Raw genomic sequence first — 22,514 nt, forward strand, 5'->3', positions numbered from 1 at the left:
TTCGATGCATTACTGATGGCCAGTTTCCTACTTACATTTTCTATGAAGCTAAGCTCCCTTTGGCTTTAGGATCTCAAGCAGCAAATCTCCAGGTTTTAGTAAACACAGTCTGGTGAAAACTTGTTGTTTAAACAAGAAAGAAAAAGACTCTAAAGGCAGCCCGGTTCTGAAACCTCGTCCTCCAAAAACACTACAGGGATGCAACAGAAAGCATCCCCGCTGCTGGAACAAGAACTCGGGGAGTGTAAATAAAACATCTCATTCACACATCATATTTACACAAGATGTCAGACCAGCAAGCTGCTTCTACAACATGACACTTCACAGGTTAGACTGAAAAAGTACCATAAAGATTTCTCTTCATGAGAAAATCCTCAACTTAAATCTGTTTTACCTAGAGATAGCCTTGACTAGGCAATGGCTGTAGACAATTCTGTCTTTCTCACAGGTGTTGAGCATACAGAGAAGGCTTTATTAAAAAAAAAAAAACCTTACCAATTTTATTTTTAAAATTGTGACTGTCAAGAATGGAATACAATTATTACTGTATTTCAAAGTTAACAACTCTTTATATTTAAGATCACAATGTTGGCAAAACCAATACTTAAAATAACAGAAGGTGATAATTTGCATTTCAAAATTCATCTATCTTGCTTTTCTCTCAATTAGACCAAAACATGTTGATTCACAGGTTTGTGTGTCTGTGTGTGCATGTGTTTCTTTTTTAAACTTATTTATAGAGCAGAATAATGGCCCCCCTGCTAGGCTGGCATTTGCTCAAATTTCTGTCCATGTAAATTGAATCTGTTACTGGAATTTTCCCCCCTTCAGAATACCAAGGCACATTAACCAAGAGATAAAGAGATACATTGCTGATACTATCAGCCACCAGGCAGGTGGATAAAGCAAGGGATTTTTTGTTAGTTTTTGTGGGGATTTTTTGGACAAATATGTGATAAGAGTTCTCAGGGGGCATGGAGAGCAAAGGGCTGTTTAAACAGGAGTGAATCATTCTCATCTGATCTGCTAATAACTTTGTATTCAGACATCAGCTGCTCAACACACTTTAAAATGTTCAGAAAACAAAATCACTATAAAGAGGAGGAAAGTTAAAGGAAATAAAACACATAAACCTCACAACAGTCACCTTAACCATATTAACACAGCACAAATTCTCAGTTACAAGTACTTAATTTCTTCTTTAAAAGCAATCAAGTCATTCTTGGCCAAACCCCCCACAGTTTTACCTGAAGTGGTGTTGAGTTTATATGGTATGATTTATAATGCAACATTTCCCTTGTGAATTAGAGAAACAACATTTGACTTATCATAGGTGAACAGCAAAGATTTAGTTTGGCCATTAATCAAAGTAGAGCACAGGCACTACTTTTAAGCATCTGCAGACAGCTTCGTTGGTGCCAGAGTTGTTTCGGGAACTTTTGCTCTTTTAAATTGAGCAGAACTGTACGGCAGCAAAGAGTTACCCAGCCATACCAATAAATTCAACAGCACAGTAACACACCATGAGCTTGTGAGCACAGTTCCTGATGTGCAAATCATTACAAATGAGCCGCATCTTCCGTCTCCAGTTCTTAGGAGAAGTTAAGCGAAGTAGGGGCAGCGGGTGGGACAGCAACATCCATTAATGGTACAATGCCACCTCCCGTCGGCAGCGGGGAAGTGCCACTCCTGCTACAGATGCAGCCCTGCTCGGAACTTACACACGATGTAAAATGACAACTGCTACTTCATACAAAACTAATTATACTGCTCACGGGGAGTGGGATGCAGCTTTTTTAATAATCCCTTCCCTCATCTTTTTGACACTTCTGCATTTACAATCGTTGCAGTTGTTATTTTATATATCCCATGCATAATGTCCTTTTGACATAGGCAGTCAAATTGCCTCTCCACTTTTCGTAGGACAACAGGAGCTGAACAAGTCCCTGCACTTCACCAGGGCAGGGATCTGATCACTGTCTGCTGTACCGACACTGCCATGCTTTACTTTAATGCAAGGTTACACTCTGGTGTACAGAAAGCCTAAACACAAAGTCCTAGATCCCATAAGCAAGTTCCACACAGGTGGACCTCTATTCTCTCTTGGCTCTGAAATGCTCCCACACTGATACATTACGATCCCTAGCCCATCCAGCAACTAGCTTTCAATATATAAATTGCAGAATTTAGACTTCATGATTTTCTTCAACAAATAAAGCAACTTAAGATTTAAATACATCTTCATGCACTTCACCGCAAATCACTTTATAACTTACACCATAGAAAAGCAACATCTGAAACCTTAACAACTGAAAAGATACACCTGTTTCAAATACATGTTTAAAATTTTCATATAATTCTGCAAAACAATTTCCTACCTGTTTTAAACTGAAGATATCCTGCAATGTGTTTGAATTTCACATTCATCATCCCCTTTTTCTGCCTCCAAAATTTGCTCCTCAAAAATCAATGCAGAAAAAGAACTGCAGCCCTAAACTCATCATCTGTTCTTGGTCTCCGACAGCAGACCCTCAAAAGCAACGTTTATTGATAGACAACTTCCCTTTCCTGCATATGTTGAAAGAATGCACTGAACTGTTGAAATCAGGTAGCATACAAGTTATCATATCCAAACATACTCTATCTCAAACTCTGTTAAAAACAGACAGCAAGCTAAACACAAAATTTTTACAAGTTTCACTGCATGCTTCAGCCAGGAGAGAAAAGGAGAAGGATGGCTGACTACCCAGAGGCAGGGCAACACAGCACATAATCCTGAAAACATCAGGAAAATTCAAAATGAGATAAAGACTCATTTTGAGTCACTCATTTTTTGTTATGGTAAGAAATCATAAGAGCTGGTAAAATTTTGTGAAGATAATTGTTCACCTCTACAAAACTACAGCATTTCCCTCAGAAAAAAAAAAAAAAAAAAAAAAGTTGTGAGAAACACTTATATTAAAAAGAAACATAAAAATAATATTAAAAGCTCAAAATTTGTTCCTAGTGTACTGAACTGAAACACAAATATAATTTCAAAATCCTTGTTCCAAGAAGCAACTTGAAGAGCAATGCTTTCATGATATAGGGGTTCCAGGGACATGGTACACTCCTTGAAATTAAAAAAATGTATCATCCAAATGAAGCTTTTTTTTCCCCCCCTGTAAAATTGGAACCTAGAGAAAGCTTATTAACGTGATTATTTTTTTTTTAATGCTAATCAAAAGTTCTAAAGCAACACTTAGCAGCAGCAGTAGCCCTAAGAAAGCTGCTACGGACTCATCTATACATCATTAATGAATCATTCCTTGAGACAGAATGGCACTTGACTCCAAAATATATTTTGTGCTGCTAAGTCATACCAAGTATTACTCTCCTACAAAAAATTAATATGTAACAGCTACACTAAAGTACAAGCAAGCTTCGCAGAGATAACATTAAGATCAAGAAATACGAAAGGCAAGAATCGGGGAGCAGTACCAATTCATCCACCTTGAATGTATCCAATACTTGCATTTGCAAATCCTCACCTTGCAGCTCACCAGCTGCAGACACACAAAGCAAATACAGCCTGGGGTAGGGCAGAGAGGGCAGGGAAACTTCAGCAAAAAAAGCCCGGATGGGTATCACACCTGTGCTGTGAGGTGGAAATAACGACGCTGTGGAAAACTTTATTCTTGCATTTGGGGACTTGTAGATATTATTTCAACTGCTCCCTAAACACTTAATTACTGCAGGAGTTGGCTGGTTGGGGCTTAGGGGGCAAAAAAAGCCTCTCTTTGGATCCTCATTAAAGTACAGAAAATTTAAGCTTTGACTTTCACAGCTCATTAATGATGACAGGGTGGGAAAAGGCTGCACTTCCATCTTTGCTAGAACTCAACTGGGGAGAGCTTTGTTCAAGGCTGGGGTAGGGAGGCAGGAAAACACCTCTCTCTAACAGGTTGTCACACATGTTGGCAACCAGGACAATCATCTATTTAAGAAACACAGTAATTTCTGGGATTCCCCAATTATCTTGCTCTTGAATGAAAGTGGCATGAGGGTAGAACAAAGATGTTGGACTTACTTTGATAGGTTAAATTATTTTCTCTAACACCTGCCCTTTTGACTTGTGTAGAAAAAAAATTATTTTGAATTTATCTCAAGAAGCTGACACTCAAGTTTGTTAAGACCCAACCACCTTTATTCACAGAGGCATTTCCTTGCTGCATTTCACTTGCAGAACAGAAACACAGAAGTAACACCTGATGCCAAACTAAATTCAGAACTTCCATGGCTGGTAACTCTTATTCTAAATTTTTCTAAGCACATTAACAGACTCTGAGCTTGAGGACTGCCTCAAGCTGCAATGCCAAGTTGCAATACCTGGCCAGACCACGCACTCAGCAGAGTTATGTTGGCATTCCAAAGTCTGAATAAAAACAATAATTTCAACTCTAGTTTTTATAAGTTAACTATGAAATTTTTAAAATATGAAGCTGTATGTGAAACATCTGATTTTTGGCTGTCACTGCCAAAAATCATAGACCACTATATTAATAGAAAATAAACTGGAGAAAGGAAAAGAGGGAGAGCTCAGTTTCAAGTGCCATCCTTGCCATAAAAACCCAAGAGATATTGATTTTATCACCCTCATGATTGATGAAAGCAGTTCTAAGGAAAGAGCTCTCTAAACTATTTCAAAGCCCACTGTAGCTCATCAAAAATGTCAGAGGCATCTCTGAGCCTATTAGGGTTGTATTTTTCAAACCTCTGTGGCTCTCCCCCCACCACCCATGTCCCTTGCATGTATAAATTTTTGTATTTTTAAGGGTCTTGGTGCCACCTTTTCAGCCTCATTTGCTCTTTTCATTTATCAAGATGTACTCACACACAGGAAATAACTGGAAGAAAAAGCAGAACATTCCTAGCTTGCTTAAACAAGACATTCAGTACAATTACACATTATGGAAATGACATAACAAACACCACCACAGTTCAACAATAAAGCAGTTATGAGCCCTGTAGCTTTTTAAGACATTAAGGAAAAGAAGCAAAGAAAACTCAGATATTGCATGATCTCAAGCTGTATGCTACAGAGACTACAGGAGAAAATGAAAGCTGCTAATCTACTTTCCAAGTGAAACATTGTAGGTGATTGCTCTAACCTGGGGCACAGTACATTCTCTCTATGGCATCGTTGTCACAGGAATCTTCAACCTCCCTCCACCTGCTAAAATACGTTAGCTGAATGTGTCCTAAAAACAAAACGACAGGAGAAATCAAAACATTTTTCCCTTCCATTTTCTGCAGAAGTGAACTGTAATTACTCCTTTTGTAGCTAAAAACAGTATCATTAAGAATAATGGCATCATTAAGTACTAGAAGCTATTACTGGGGGTGAATTTGCTGCACTGATAATGAAGCTCTAGACAGGAAATGAAGATACTAATTACAAGATAAAACGCCTACTCAGTTAATTGGAAGCAACAGCGAATAAAAAGAAATGCATTTGCAAAAGTTCCTGACCTCTATCATTCAATAAGATGTTGTTTGGGTTCAAATCACGGCACACAATTCCTTCTCTATGTAAAGCATCAAGGGCTACCACCATTTCAGCTGCCCATCTTTGAATGCAATCCTCTGGGATATTAAACCTGGAGGTTAGCGCTAATCTTTCGTCGAGGTCCTGAAAAATGTGATGTATTTCCTTCTGCCCTGCTCCTGCTGTTTTGTCTTCCTTCTTTGGTGCAGTCTTTTTACTTTCAGCTGCTGGTGACATCGCCGAGTCTGTCTCCTCTTTCCCACCGTCTTCAGTTTGATTGGAAAACAGCGACACTCCTTCATTCTTTAGCACATCCTTATCCAAGCTAACCTCTTGAGCACCTGAGAGCAGGTTGGAAACACGTGAACTTTCTTCTTTGCTCATCATATTTAAGGAGCAGGCCCCAAGCTCTTGGAACAGAGCCCCATCTTCTGAAGCACCTACCTCTTGGTCAGATGTAAAGAGGGTCCCAAGAGCTCCCTGAGTGACACCACTTGGCTCATCTGCTTCCTCACCCACTTCTGCTGCCACATGATTTGGCTCCTGATCAAATGCTTTGCATGGCTCTGCAGAATTATTTAATTGCAAGACATCAGGTGTTTCTAACAACTTTACTTCTGACACGTCCCTATCAGATTTTGTAAACTTTGTTGGCCGTGACACAGCTGGCTCCTCTGTTTCATCAGACATGCCTGGTAAGTTTATTAGGAGATCAGGCCTTCCTTCATCAATGCTATTCACATCATCAAAAGCAGCATCCTTAAAGGAGATAACTGGCACAGAGTCATTTGAACCCCTGCTCACAGTGTCATGAGCTTTCACACCCATTTTGCTCTCCAGGGCATCCAAACTTCTGTCATGATCCGGCACAGAAAACAATGGCTTTAAAGGCTCTGATTTCAGGTTATGTATTTTTTCTCCAAACTCAAGCCCCAGGAGCTCACTAGTGCTATCTTTGCTGTCTATCCTGAAGAGCTCCATGGGGCTGTTCTTGGATCTAGTTAACGAGTCCAATATCCTAGTAGGGCTGGCTATTTCCGACTCAGCATCGTCGATGAACAGCTTTCGTTCCTGAGATACAATCTGGGAGGTGAAGCTGTCACTACCAACAACACTACACTTCTGCAAGGAGCTCCTCTCTTTGGTATGCAGCCCTTCACTCTCTGCTTTAGCCACTGGTTCCTCATTTAGGGAGCCAGAGTCAATTTTTTCCTGCCCATATTCATTGCACAATGTTAAGTAACTAGTGGTGCACTCTTCTTCTGAGCTAGATGCTGAGTCCATCCACTTGGAACTCTCCTGACCATCTTCCTGGTTGCTGCTGTCATCCTGAGAGCTTGGTGTCAGGCTGCTCCTCAGTGGGACCACCTTCAGCATGCTCTCCCCAGAGCTTTCTCTGGAATCAGTACTACTACCAGTTTCTTTAGGACTAGGCGTTGGTTGCTCCAGGTAAATTTTAGTTGAGCTGGAAGTTCTGGATTCAGGAATTTCAAAGCTCTCTTCAGGACTTCTGTTTAAGAACTTACTGACGTAAGACCAGAGTTTTCCTCCTGAAAAATAAAGAAAAAAGGAGGGGATCTCTTAATTTCACTCAAAATAGCATTTATTTTTATGAAACAGGAAAATATCCTCACTGTCACTATACACTATACCCTTATGTCCACAGAGTTTTTTGGAACCATTTCCTCAGCAGGAAATAATTACAGGGACCACAACTTGCTTTTCACACAGATTTGTATTGTTACATAAATATTTAAAGAGCTGCATCAGAGATTAAGCTGCTGCTTTTTTTGTTTTGTTTTTAAACTTCAGTAAAGTCCCACTTCAGAGCGTCTCTCAAGCTGCACAGTGGTCACGACTCTCCACCTGCTTCACAAAAGAAGCAAAAACTAGGGAAGATCAAATTGTTTACTGCCCATCATCACTTCTGCCTACACTGAATAATTCTGTATCACAGCTCTAAACTCATCAGCAACATCAGTGGAAATGGACTGAAAACTAAACAGCAAGTTCAGTAAGGGAAATTACCATATCAGCAGGATATTTTAAGGGTCTGTGTCTGTCTTTGAAGAAGTTGGGGTTTTTAGTTAAATATTGATATATTTCTTCCATTAACTTTAGAATAAAAAAAAAGCTTTTTATGCTTTACTGCACCACACAAGGACTTTTCAATACAAGTTACACATGCAAACAGCTCCTTCACAGCATCTAAGAAAGTTCTATCTCCAAAAATAAGTTACATTTAAAAAACACAAACCAGGACTCTTCATGTTTCCAAATGCTGCACATAATAAAAGAGCTCACAGATTTCAAAATATAATTTTAGCAAAATAAATCAAAAAGTTACCGTAACTCTTATATGTGCCAAAGAATTTGGCTTAAAGCTAGAAAGTCTCCTTTGATAACTTAGGGAGAAATGCAATGTCAAGACACTTCAACTTAAAAGACTGTACAGAAATTCTGGAAAATACAGGAGTTTGAACAAAATCTTTGTAAAAGAAAAAAAACAAGTATCCATCCCACTGGGCATCTGCAAAGTTGGTGGGGGTTTTTGTTGGTTTTTTTTTTACTTATTTGGATAAAACAGAGTTTTATATTTTTCCAAAATACATTCTTTAATAGTTTGGGGTTTTTTTAACACTCTCTTTATCAGGCAAAATTCCTTTAAAAAGTACAATAAAAGAAGAAACTATTTATCATTGCCTAGGAACAGATTTTCTATATTCCCAGGTATTTCAAATAAAACTTATCAAAGACAGAAAAACCTTGACACTTTAAAAAATTAATTTGAATAATATAATGTGAAGTTTTCCTGCCCTCCATCCCCCTGGCTAAGACAAGAGCTGTTTTTCAAGGGGAAAAAAATATCTCACTGGTTATGGTGAAACTAAGTATATTAAAAACACTAAGAAGGAATTCTAACAGCTTGAGTCCAATGGTAAAAATGAAGATTTAGGTCTGTTAATCCACATGGTTTCTGCCATAAGAACAAAGAGAGTCAGCACCAGGTCAGGATAACTCTTGCCACCTTCTAGAATGTGTTGAGAAAGGATGCCAGGTAAAGCACCAGGAGCAAAGGGAAGCAATGCTCACAGAGAAAGGAACAAGAACTGCTATACTGACCACTGTATGGCATAAGTACTTTAAATTCTTACCCAGAGGTGCATCCAAAATATGCACCCCAAAGTGTGCCCTGCCACAGCAGCAAGGCACAGCCCCTGAGTCCCTCCCAGCAGAGCAGCAGCCCCTCAGCCCAGCGAGGCAGGACAGCGACTGGCTCTGAGCCTGCCTGGGCACAAGTGACACCAGGCCCTGTGTTGGTGACACTGAGGGCCCTGGCCCTGCCAGAGGTGTCTCACGAGCAGAATTTCACCCCTGTGAGAAGCAGAGAACCCGTGCAGGTTCTTCAGGTGAGGCCACTTGCTTTAAACACGTTACACAGCAGCACAACAGGGCAAAGGCACCTTGCCCTCCGAGTCCTTGCACAGCACTTCAGAATTACTGATCTTCAGCTGATTTGGGGAGAATGAGAGAGCAAGGACATACATAATTTTTACATATGTGTGAAAGAGTTTATTCTCTTTTTCACACTTTTATCCATAACAATTAATTTCCTTTAAAATTTCAATTAAATTACTTCAAGTACTATAATGAAATAACTTTTCCCAGTTTATTAAGTAGGCATGGAATTATTCAGGTCCATTTCATACCAAACAATAAAATCAAATTTGAGAACCACACCCTTTCTGCATTATTACTTACATAAATTAATAAAAAAATTATAGTCCCCCCATCCCACCTGCATTAAGATTAATTAATACAAGCTAAGTCTTTTCATCTACATTTTACTAGTGTTTATTACTTGTGCTTCACGAATTTCTTATGAAAACACAAATCTCAGACCATGACCCATGAAGACTCGTGTAAGATTTTTGGAGCTTTGGGAAGCGCCTGGCACACCACCACCTCAGCCTCCAGGCATGGCTTTAATGCAAGCAGGAGCACCATCAGTGCTTCCTCTGAAGGAAGCTGTAAGAGGAGGTCTTTCTAACAGAGGCCAGCCTTGAGCTTTGACCCAGGGAGGCAGAAAGCTCAAAACCTTTTCCCTGTGATCCTCTGTCACATCCTTTTTTCCTGTTCCATTACTGGACACCAGGTATGCTTTTATATATGACACCCGAACAGCTCTCACGGATCCAAATGCTTTGTACCCCTACGCTAAGATAAGAAGGGGCTGGGCTGCCCAGCAATATGAAAAATGTAAGTATTACACTTGCATAATTTAAGTTTTTTACCTATCCACACATCAAACTGCTCTCAGGACAATCCTGTCTTCTGCTCCCTCCATCTCACATCATGCAAGATTTCATCCAGCCTCCGCTACATTTGGGGCTCTACTTGGCTCACTGCAGCTTAAAAAGGGAGACCCAAGAAAGATTAAAGAAGGAAAAAGAGACATGTTGGGAACAATACTTTAAAAAATCCACAAAAAAATCACTGGCAGATGTGAGAAGTTCAGTAAACATAGAAGTTGCAAAAGACAAAAAAAAAGAAATCTCTTTATTCTTACAGTGTTCGGGAATTCACCATTGTCCACGTGTGAAAACAGGGAGAACTGCAATAACTCATTTGTTCTTGCAAATCTATTATCTTAGGTTTTCAAAAATAAGTTTTTCATTATTAATGACTTGTATTTAAAAATCACAGTGGAAACAACTATTTACTGCAACTTCAACTTAAGAGTTAAATACAAGTAAACAAAACCAAGCAAAAAAATTATGTCCAAATATGTTAACATTCAAATATTTCAAGACTGGCCTCCTGGTCAAGTGGAAATACGTAAATAAATGCCATGCAATAATTGTGTTCTGCAGTGAAAAACAACAATTTTATTTCTTTTTTAAAACGTCCAATTCAGGGTCAAACAAAAGTGATATTTGTATCTGCGTATGTAATTATGCCTTTATGAATGACATACTAATAATCTTTCCCCCTCTCCCCATGTGTTGTGTAAGATCAAGAAAACCCATTAGCAAGCCATGCTAATATAGTATCAGGAATCTATAAAAACTAAAATTACAGAAATCAATCCAAACAAGTAAGCTTCAGTCACTGTCAAATAGTCCAACAGGATAAATAACTATAAAAGCTACAGTATTAAGCTAAAGTTTATTAGTGTTTAATACAATTTTAGAACTATATTATTAACATAACTAATTATTAAGTTTGTTTTCTTCTACCATGAATTGATTCCACAGCCAGCCTAGTCCAATCTTTCTGGTTTTATAAGCACATGAAAATCATCAAGTTCCACATTCTTCTGTAGTTATTCAATGAAAAATTTCTTATTAGTAGTACTATACTTAACCACATTTCCAGCAATCTGGAGCTTATACCTCTGCATCTAGAGGCAGAATCTAAAAAGTTAAGTGTCCAAAATAATCAACAGGAAATTCAGCATAAAGTGACTAAGTGATGAATGTAACTAGGAATCTTTCATATTCTTTCAAACATTTCTGCAGCTTTTTTATTACTAGCACTTCATGTACGAACACCAAGAAGAAAATGCAGGCTAGATAGTATATATGACAGGATAAAATGAAACCTAACAGTTCAGAAAAGTTAGTTTCTTAAACATGGTTTTGTTCCAGATGACAAGAAAAAGTCATGACCAGTTGGATTTTTCCTCACCTAGTGCTTGGACACTTCCCATTTCAGCTTCACATCCTGAAAGACTGGCTGAATAAATCAATAGCCTTTGCTAGCTTGGCCCATGAGATTATTCCCAAGAATGAAGCACTGCAATTCCTGCAGAACTGGAATGCAGCTAAGAATGCAGCAGTCACTGTATCTAGGAAATCCCAAACAAAGTCAAAGTGGATAACTCAGGCTTCCAAATAATTGTAATTTGATGGAGAAGAAAAACAGTGTATTGAAAGACATATGCTTGAATTATTCTCCAAAACTGGGCCCAAATCTCTACAACACTGCATAAGAATTTGTGCATGACCAGGACTTCCAATCCTAAACCATGCACCTCATGAGAATTAATAGCCTTCCTTGCTGGAAAAGGAACAATTTCATGGTTTTCAAAGAATCACTGTCCTTCTTTTGAACAGAGACATACCTACTGGTAGACTTCACTATGTTAATGCAATGGCTACAAAAAATGAGGCTTGCCAAAAGTAAAGCAGACACACAGGCACTGCCATGGTTCAACAACAATATTCCACAGGATCCCAACAACAGCCACAGTGGAGTTGCAGCTCCACACGAAGGGGAAGTTGACCTCCTGCCTAATCTCTGACATGACAGTAGTTACAAGCATCCTGTATCTGCAGTCCTGTATTTCCAGTGCTGCTGGTGGACCTCTGCTGCAAAGTTTGCTAATTTAAGCAAAGCTTAGCAAAAGCTACTATTCCAAAGCAGCCTCCTGAAAAAGTTACTTGCCAAGGAGCGTATCACCCTCCCTACATTTTCTGATTGCTGTCAAATATTTACAGCTAGAATTATCTCCTCTCCTAACAACAAATCCCCAGCTTTGCAAGCCAAAGCGCTACCGTGGTGTTGTCTATCAATTTCTGCGTGCAGCAAGCTTCTTCAGCAGGAAGTTTCTTGAGTGCTCTCCAGATTGATAGGAACTCCAGCTTGTTTATGCTTAAAGAGATTTGACAGCTTCTAACAGCCACTTAAACTTTGATGTCCCATGGAAGCCCCCCAGCCTATTTTTGAAGCATCTGTTTCTAAAATTTCTGTAGTCAGTAGTGCCAGGAAGACGCGAGGCCTTATTAACATCAGATTGGCTCTCTCCCACACTAGAACTTGCCAAGTGCTTTCCAACAAAGCCACAAGACAACTTTATGGACTTTTGTGCTTCTGATGCACCCTTGAAGCCTCTCACTGGGGCCAGGAGAAAAATCTCTAAGAGAACCCAAGACCTTACTCACCAATTCTACACATGTAACACCATCATGATTTACCAAAACAACCAACCAACCAAAGTCTTCTTCTTGAGTCTGTGGTCAAGCTTGCTGAATTCCATACAAAACCCAATAGTGCTGCACTTAGTAATACAGTTTAAATCAACTATGAACAGGAAACAGTGAGCAGCTTACATTAAAACCTCTGAATTTGCTACAGCACAAGCCACTTCCCATTTAAATTAATATTTTACCCTTCAAACTCACAATGGTGTAGCTAACATACCTAACATCATAAATCTGCGCCACTTACAAATTTGACTGGCACAATCTTCCTTCTTATTGGAATAGAATTACTTGGAGTGTGAATATTTAGAGCATTCACAAGTCATGAAATAAAATTTTTAGACTATCACTTAAAAAGTACAGTCTTAGAAATTTTTATCCTTTCTCAACATCACCTACAAGCACCTTCTCTATTCATACCTGATCTGAGATGGTTAAAATTTTAAGACAGGTTTGTCTATAGGGATTCCTGGTATTACTATCCTTGTAATTTAAAGAATGAGTACTACTAATATAAGATGATCAAGACCATCATCAGTGGGGTGAGCTAGACTAGTCTGCATATAGTGCAGCATAACTTAAGCCCTGTTTTCATTTATCCTTTATTCACACAGAGTGAGAAGCCTTTCCAGAGTTAGAAGCATCACTCTCATAGCAGGGTGAGGTGCAGTGGCCATTGCTTCAGTTCGGGGTTTGGGATCAGGCCCTACACCTGCAATACACTTATTGAATACATTCTCAGGCAATTTACTCACCACTGTGTACCCCAGCTACCCCTCTTTACAACAGAATACACCACTCTTCCTCTCCTTTTGCATGTTCTGAGCCCAGACAGTAGGTTCATGAAAATGAAAGAGCTCTGATCATGCAATGTCTATTTTTCTCACTGTTATATAACAATAAAATTAACACTTCCAGAAGATTTTCAACTGCTCACATTAGGCCTTCCTTAAATTTTTTTTTCTTACATCTGACCACTTTTCCCATGAAATTCCACTACTACTCCACTCACTTTTCCATCTGTCTCAAGGAAGAACATTCTTCCTAAAGAGAAGAGCAAAACTGTAGGACTTGAGAAACTGCAGAAATACTAGGAAGAGGTTTTTTAAATTATGTAATTATGCTAACCTTAAGGGCAGCTGCTATCTGACAAGGGTTGTGAGTGGGGTTTTTTTGTTTCTTTTGGGGTTTCTTCAATTGTGGGTTTTTAAAAAAACTTTATCTGAAAAACAAAATGTAACAGCTTATGTGGAGATTGAAGCTCAGTTGAGAATCTCCCAATCCTCTTGTGTATTATTATATACACACCTCAAGAGAAAGTGCTGCACTGAAAACTCTCAAGATCACCATCAGGCACTACTGTAACGTGAGGCTTTTCTTCCTGCATCAGTGCTCATGGCAAAACCACGTCACACATTGCAGAAACATTCATTCCTGTTGCAAAGCTAACTTTAACTGGTCTCATATGACACCTTGTTCATGAAAAAGCCAAAATCTAAGTTATTAGGGAAAAAAAGAAGTAACATTAAATGCAATAAAATTATCTTCTCTATCAGTCAGCTTAGTTCTTTCACATCATCCATTCTGAGTTATTAACATTTCCTAAAAAAAAAAAAAAAAGAACTATTAGCAATCCCCAAATTTATATTCTGCACTCATTCTAAACAAATATGGGTAATTACATTTAGGGAATATTTAAATCCAGGTGTTAGACAAAAAAATCAAAATGTAATTATTTTGTGCCACCTGTTCCCTGTACATTTAACAGGAATTTTATAAATAGTCTGAAGGCACAACTCTGTGGTTCTGCTTTGAACTCCTGTGTGATGCCACTAGCTATTTTCTTAAAAATCCAGATCAGTGCAGTATTAACCAACAGGAAAATGTTCATGGTTTTTAGTGGAGCTGTTAAATTACTGTGCAAATACTTGTCATTTTAACTAGAAGATGTTAAAAATATTTACTAGTCAAAGTTTATGAAAGTAGCCGAAGACTTTATCTCTGAGAGATAACTGTAATTAATGCAGATAGTTGTTGCAGTCAAAGCACTCTGTCTCCTATAGAAAATAAACAGTTGGAAGCTTTCAATACTGCTACAATTCAAGTAACCCATCAGGATTTGAGGCCATTTGAAGCAGGAATCAGATCCACCGCAGAATGAGAGGGGAAGAGGGGGAGGGACAGAGGAACAGAGTGGGGTGTCTTACATGACATCTCTCTGGCACACTTAAAATATTTTACCTGGATGTATGAGAGATTAATTTGACAATGAAGTGCACCATCAATTAAAACTGAAAACCTTTGACTCTTTTCAACAATATGCTTAAAGGAGAGACAAACCTTCTGCGTGCTGCAGCACGAGGAAGACAGACTCCTCGGAGATGATGTACTTGTGCAGACACACCATGTTGGGCACGCAGCGGGGGATGATGGTCGTTCTGCTCCTGCTGCACTCACTACTTTTCCTTAGACCCTGACAGAGAACAAAAAGGTCAGTTGTACCCTCAGTTGCCTTTGGAGCCTGCTGTGCTCTGTGTTTATCAACCAAACTAATCTATCCGAGTTACTCTGGGCTTCAGAGAAACCACTCATCTGCTGCTCTATGCCCCTCGGTCCCCCGAGGCTGTGCTGATGGCATCTGGCGTGTTTCCAGAGAACAGAAGATGGCACAAAGCTGCCATTAAAATCAATTACATGGGTCAATGTTTTTATTAGAATCTCTCTCAAACTAAGTCATCAGGATGACACTCAGTTATTTCCCTGTGACCCTTTTTTAAAATTTTATTTTTGTGTGTGACCAAAAGACACTATTAAAAAAATTCAATTCAAGTCTTAAAGACAAAAGAATGCCTTAGCCTCATAGGTAATCCTCACATTTCCATTTTACTTTACTAAAGACAGCAACCACCTCAATAAAAAGGAAAGGAAAGGATTAGTCTCCTTGAGAGGCAATGATTTTTGGGAGGTAGGGATGAAGTTGCCAGAAGTGAAAAAATTGATGTGGGAGGGTGGAAGGGAGGGGAGAGAGAAAGAGAAAAAAATTATGTCAATAGTGTGACCTATTACAATATTGATAAACATAGGCAGTTACATGGGAAATTCAATGTTACCCTATCTGCCAGTAGATAACATGAGGTTCTAATATACAATATTCACAAATGAACCTTTATGTGAAACAAACAGGTTTGTTGTATCCTGCACATACAATTTCAAAGGCCAATGCACAAAGGTGGGTTATAAGCCAGATCTGAAGCAAAGTTACAAAATGTTAACAAGCAATTAAAGCTTTATGTTTGGGACACAGCCTTTTTTCCATCCCTCCTGCCATCAGCAGTGGAATTCATGTCAAGGGGAGCCTGAAGTAAATGGCCACAAAAACAATGCTCATAACTAAACCAATTCTCAGCATCACAGATGCTCTGAGAATACTGGGGTCTTGATCTGAACACTTTCTGAAACATAAAACAGTAATGCAAAAAATTTTATTCTGATCAAATAACTGCTCAAAAATGCAATGGGTTAGTAATATTAAACTCAGCTATCTCAGACTATTGATGTAAAACTAAGGCAACAAATTTGAAGAAGGCCAGTTGTACATTTCATCCACAACACACTTTGGCCAGTAGGATATTCCTCAGCTAAAGAAGACCAAACACAAGGCGCAGTGGATGTGCTTGGATAAAGAAGAACTTTCACCTTTGTCGGAAGTCCTGAGCCACCAGGGCTTTACAGATGTTTTAAGCAGCACATTAAATGTGTGGTTCTTTACCAAAGCCTGTAAAGGGGTTAGCCTCAATAACCAGAGGCATCTCAGGTGACTAAACCAGCACATATGAGCACTAGGGATGTTAAGAGATAAAGGAAATGAATGCAACCAAACACTGACAAAAAGAATTCCAGGGCACTTAGTATGTATTACCATAATAACAATTTATTGCTGGGATACATCTATAATTAAATACAAATTGATCTTTGTGTGGTGGTGTAATTTAGGAGGCCATATAATAAAAGATTATTAACAAATAATGAAAGATTTTACTTACCTTCAATATAAAAGTCTCCTGTGTTCTAGTGTCCATTACAAGCAAAACCTAAGCAAAAAAGTAATCAGAATTTATTTAAATTCACATGAGTAAGCTAACAAAACATAGTTCTTAAATCTAACACTGAATATTCTTACAAAGAAAGTGATATAATCAATTTAAAAATTAAACCCCTGCAGCATACAGACTTGACAACCAGTCTTTTTTTAAGCAAAGAAATGACGGAGGATATAGATCTCTAAAATTAGGGTAACAATAAAAAAAGAGGATTTACTAAAAAAAGTGTGGATGGGTTTGCTGCAGAGAGAACATCTACAGCTGTGAAGAGCATCTCTGTTAGCAATGCACCACCTCTACTGAAAGCACTTTAAACACAGCAATGAGAGAAGCACTAAACAGCAACTACACTCTTAGCAAGCTCCATTTGTTTATGTGTTGAAAATAAAACAAACAAAAAGATATATATGTACATACACTTAAGAAACTGCATCTTCAGAAAGCTGGAACCCTCTGCCTTCAAGTCACCCTGCTCAGGAATTAAGTGTTTCCAAACTCTAAGAACACAGATGTGCTTGAAAAGCGCCAGCTGCAAGACAGCCACACGAGCAGCACAAGCACAAGCTCAACCCTCCTCTAGGAACAAGAGTGTGCTCTCATTGTTTATTTACAGCAGACATTGTAAGCTTTCAGTATAAATATTCACATACAGTTATACCAAAATATTTAGGCTCCAAAATTAAACTCTTAGAGGGTTTCTTTCCCATGCTGGCACTGGGGTTACCCAACACTGGGTTTAATAGACAAGATGCAGCAACTCCAAGTGAACAGACAAGGTGCAGTGAAGATCAAATCAGCTGGCATCCAAAAAGACTTCTTGCAGAGGAATGACACATCAGGAGCAACACAGCTTCATCAGGTGGCAGAAGGAGCCTGCCCTAGCTCCCTGCTGTGAGGGGCAGCAATGCAGACATGCTCTGCTGTCTCTGGATGGCTGCATTCAAATCCTACTTCTCTCCACATTGCATCTCAAACGTGAGGAGAACTGTAGTCTTCTCTAATAATTTCTTTCTCACTGTATTTCACCAAAATAAATAAAGTCACAGACTCTTCCCCTTTTCCAACACCTCCTCTTTTACTAGGGCTGCAGACAATTTCAAAAGCTTTTTTTGTATATTCAAGGTGAAAAAAATGAACAGAAGTTGGAGCTACTGAGATTTTTTTGGACAAAGGAATGACACAAAGTTTCCATGTCAAGGGCATGGTAAGGAAAGGCAAATATTCCCAGGCTATCGAGTTTGCTGAACAATTTTTTAGGCCTCTTACATAGGGCTTCCAGAAACAGTGGAAACCAACTCAATAAATAACTACTGTAAAACTGGTTTTGCTATCCTTGCTTAACCAAAAGGTGTAAAATTACAATTAAAGAAAAACCCAAAACCACACCAACCAATCAAATAAAATCAACAGATCAAGAGAAAAATAAAAGCCACTTTACAAGAGGTGCCAAAAGAAGATAAAAATTGTTTGGAAACATCTATGTGTTTACAATCATTCTCCTTCCTCTTCTCCCAAGTTTGTTTGCAACTAGATACTGTTCACATTGAGGCGATAAATACGAGAACATATGTGATTTTTTTTTTTAAATGTGCCCTTTGACTGTCAATATCTCCCAAACAGGTGTTGGCTAAATGATTATAAATTGGCCTCTGGATACACCTCTTCAACTGAGCCGTACAGGACTGGCGATAATATAATTAGACCTAAAAACATCAGGCTGGTGAATGCTTTCCATCTGTTTGGCAATAATGTTTAGTTAACAATAGTCTTTAAAAGAAGCACCTTCAACTTCAGTTCTTAAAGTTATTTATAGGGCCATTCTTAACACACCAGCACTCTTGCTAACAAGAGCTTTAGCCACTTGGAAATTATTAGCCATACGGCTGTATACGAAAAGGAATGGCAGCATTTAACATCTGTATCTCTCCAGATTTACAAGCATCAACCTCATTTAAAGTCATTTCTTAATGAACAGTTCCGTGGTCTATATTAATATTATAGTTGCATGCACAAAGATCATAAGGAGCCAAACATTTTTTTAATACCAACAGTAGGCCAATCAGTAATGAAGCTGTCAGCATAAAGGACAGAATAATAGCTTCTTTAACCCTCAAACAGGATTTGTTCATTTGTAAAGTAGAAGACACCAATTTAAAAACTGCTCATGGGTTTGCTCACCTTTATAAAGACAAAAATCTAATTTGGTACTAATTTGATACAATTGTCTTTCCAATAAAAGGCTCCTAAAGCCATCTTTTATTCCATGATAAAACAACTGCTATAACTAAAACTGTCATGAAATAATTACCTTTGATAGCATACCTTATTGCACAAATACAATTAATGTATTCCTCCCTTTCATTTTTCACATTTGCTTATCAGCACTGTATTAGCATATGGTGCAACAGAAGAGATTACTGAGCCCTCTCCCCGTAAGTTGAGGTACAGAACCACGACCACCAACGCCAATAAAGCAGGCAGCAGGTCCCTGTAGGGTAACTTCATCTGCTGTTATATTGCAGCATCAACATGAAAGCAGCAGCTACACTTTTATACCTGCAATAATAACAACTAATATCCCTGTGCCTTTGAGGTTAACAACCTACATGGACTACCCAGTCCAACTAACCACCTCCTTTCTTTTTGCTTCCCATCAAGCATCTTACCTTCCCGAGTGACTAACACCTCATTTACAGCTCCTCTTCATTTTAGGGACAATTATTTCTCTGTTGATTCAGTACCAACCTTTGGCAAGACTGTTTACATCAAAAGGGACTCCAAGAAGCCCAGGAAGACCTTTGGAAGTAACTTTAGAAATTCGGCCCTGGCGGACTGCAGACTTGACATGGGCCCAGCAAATCACAAACTTGTCTCAAGTGAAAGCAGCCTGCGTGCATTATTACAAAGATGTGGTTTAACCAATTTCTCCCAAATAATTAAGGGACAACATGAATGGGTGAGTCACTATCAGAAAGCTATTTCAGGAAGGGATAAGTCCGAGAAAGAGAGGGTGACAAGTGTATTTGTTTGACTTTTTATCACTCACCCAGAGCAGAGAAAGATCAGCAGCTCTTAGATGCATTACAATACTGCTGCAGAAGGGCACAACTGACCCAGGTGTCCACTTACTCTCCTCATCTCATGCTTTACAGCCAATTTATAGACAGCAGTGCACCAAGTCTCCTGTTTGCATTCCTTCACACTTCTCTCCTGTGGCTAAAGTGTTTTTGTAATTCTAAGATTCCTCTTTTTAAAATGCAAAGTGACAGGTCCTCACCCTAAAGGCACGATTGGACAAAACAGGATTCCACAGAGCATTCCCTAGGACAGAACTCTGCTGTTCTCCAGAGCAGATCACACCGGGATGCTGCCATTAGCCTAGGCTGCTTCTAGCTCACATGAGCTGACAGAACCTCTTCCACCATGTAAGTTGTAATATTTAACATCTCCTAACAACAAACTGTTGACTGTAACATTCGGCATCCTTTCTTGGAGAGGAGGGAGAAGGAGGCACAGCAGGACACTCCTGGGCAGTGAGCAGCTAGACTGTGACACAAAAGGAGACAAGGCAAAATCCTATTTGTAATACTAATGGACAAACAGTCAAGGTCCACATATCACGCTGGCTCTTATGACTGTTGCTTACTCATTCTTTCTCTATTTTTTTCACTGATAACCTCAACACAGCCAAAACCACTGACACACAAATAGCAATTACCACAAATAAATATCTACTGTAAATAAGTGTCTTCAGCAGCAGAGATATCCTAATTTTGCACTGGAGCTCTCAGGAACATCCCAAAAACAAGTGAATGCAGTAGCACTGCATGACAGCATCTCAGTGAGGTGCAGATAGCAATACACCTCCCCTCCATGATGCCAGATAGGATTTCTTACTTTCTTTTTCCTTTTCTTTTTTTCTTTTCCTAAGTCAAGGGTTAATTCTGATGCTGATAGCAGCTACTTAAAAAAATTAGCTTCTTAGATTTGATTTACAGTGTATCCAACAGCTTAGAGGAAAATAAATTAAATTCAATATAGTAGGTACAATTAATTGAAGAAAAATAAAATAAAACCTGCTTGGTAAATAACCATAGTCTAGCTCTAAGAAAACAGTTAATTTTAAGATCCTTTAAATGCACAGAAATTAGCAAATGTTTCGGTATGCTAATTTTTTTTAATTAAAAGATATTTCTGCAGTAAAAGCTCTTTCATATGCACTACTGATTCTTCATCAAACGTTAAGTTTCCAACTTAACACCAGTATAGCCGGTGGCAGCCTGAAGGTTTACCATCTGCTGCCACCCAAAGTCACGGTGGCCACCTTCAGAACATATGCATCAAAGCCCTGAGATAAGAGACTGAAGGAATACTGCAGAAGTCAGCAGAAGGGGGAGCACAGACCCAGGGGCAGGCAACAGGCAAGTCACCAGGAAAAAAGAACATGGTGAACCAGCAGTCACCCCACCGAGCACCCAGCCAAGGTCATGAGGGACAGCACTGAGAGAAGCAAGGGCTGCTCTAAACCACGCTGCTCTCCTGCAGGTGGATTTAACATCAATGCACAAATCCTGTCACGCTGCAGACGTTTGCCTCCCCAGTTCTCATTCATTTTCTGGGATTTTTCTTCCCCCCACTCCCTTCTCCCCTTCCCAGCATCTCAATACTGATTCTTTTTTCCTAGTTTCTGTTCTTTCTGGACATAGAACATACCTGGGCTTTTTATTTACTGGAGCAGCTTTTAACACTAATCAAAACAAACACATCAACACATTTGCTTACAAAAATCTGACTTGAAGTTCACTAACACAAGTGAAAAATAGCTTGTGCCTGATCAAAGAAAATGGAGTAATATCTCTTACTGCAGTAGCAGACAGAAGAAAGGTTTCCTAGACAAAACACAGCTAAGGGATTACTTTAAAACCAGCTCCATTTTGTTATTAAATTGGTACTTTATACTGAAAATACATCATATAAATATTGTCACCAATGGGCCACCTATTAACTCTGGTTCTTACCTGCTCAACAAATATACCTTTTTCATAGGGTAGATACTCTAGCAAAAGTCCCACAAACTTGAATATGTGTCAGATGATCGTCTAAGATTTTTTCCTTGTGTTTACCCCATCAGCTGGAAAATGCTGTCATGACAGATGACAAGGAAAGAGACAAGTAGCCCACCTGATCCCTGGCAGGAGTATTTGGGACTGCAGGAAAACCTAAGCCAGGGCTGGAGCTCAGCTGGGTGCTGCACTCAGGACACAGCTGTGTTGATGGGCAGGAGCAGGGGTCCAGTTCCTCCTGCTCTCCTCAGCTGTGCTGGCTGTCACAAGGCTACCAGGATAAAAAGATCTACTTAACACAGATTTATTCTTGTCACTTTTCAGATTACACCACCCAGACTCTCACTCGTCTCCCTCTGTTGTTACAGAAAGAGATTACATTTGGCTAATATGTATGAAAAATGTGATTATTCCTTATCCTTGTACCTGTGCAATATGAATTATCTTCAGTTTGCAATTATTCCTCCTTTCAAACCATAATTCTAAGGAACTTACAGCCTGTATATTCTATGACTTGGAATAATAGTGTACTTGTAAGACAAATGGTGCAGCTTTAAATAATGAAAATGCTAAAAAAAGCAGCATATATTCAAATTTTAATTTTTAAATACTTTGAGTTGGTTGGTAACAGAGATGAAAGTCCATTTTCTTAAAGTAAACTAAAAACTGGCCAATAAATTACAAATGGTGAAATATAAACCTAGAAAATATATCTGGCAGGTTTTACTAGTGAAAGCATTTTACAATATGAAATGCCACTGGCATCCCAGAGTAATTGCCTGGCACAAATTACGTACTGAGCAACTTAGTAAGAGTTAGGAAGACAAACTTAAATAAT

General features: G+C 38.9%; 1 protein-coding gene across 3 annotated transcripts in view; it reads right to left on the reverse strand.

The window, feature by feature from the left end:
- The window catches only part of RPS6KC1 (ribosomal protein S6 kinase C1), an 86,169-nt gene that overhangs the window by 12,798 nt on the left and 50,857 nt on the right, over positions 1-22,514 (reverse strand). For all 3 annotated transcript variants that reach the window (XM_015622444.3, XM_015622445.3, XM_033513298.1), the window contains 4 exons: positions 16,557-16,604; positions 14,854-14,986; positions 5,512-7,077; positions 5,151-5,240 (listed from right to left, as the gene is read on the reverse strand). In XM_015622444.3, the coding sequence (XP_015477930.1) occupies positions 5,151-5,240; positions 5,512-7,077; positions 14,854-14,986; positions 16,557-16,604 (1,837 nt within the window). The remainder of the gene's footprint in view (positions 1-5,150; positions 5,241-5,511; positions 7,078-14,853; positions 14,987-16,556; positions 16,605-22,514) is intronic.

The sequence above is a fragment of the Parus major genome, chromosome 3 (genome assembly GCF_001522545.3).
Source record: "Parus major isolate Abel chromosome 3, Parus_major1.1, whole genome shotgun sequence".
In the NCBI taxonomy this organism is placed as follows: Eukaryota; Metazoa; Chordata; class Aves; order Passeriformes; family Paridae; genus Parus; species Parus major.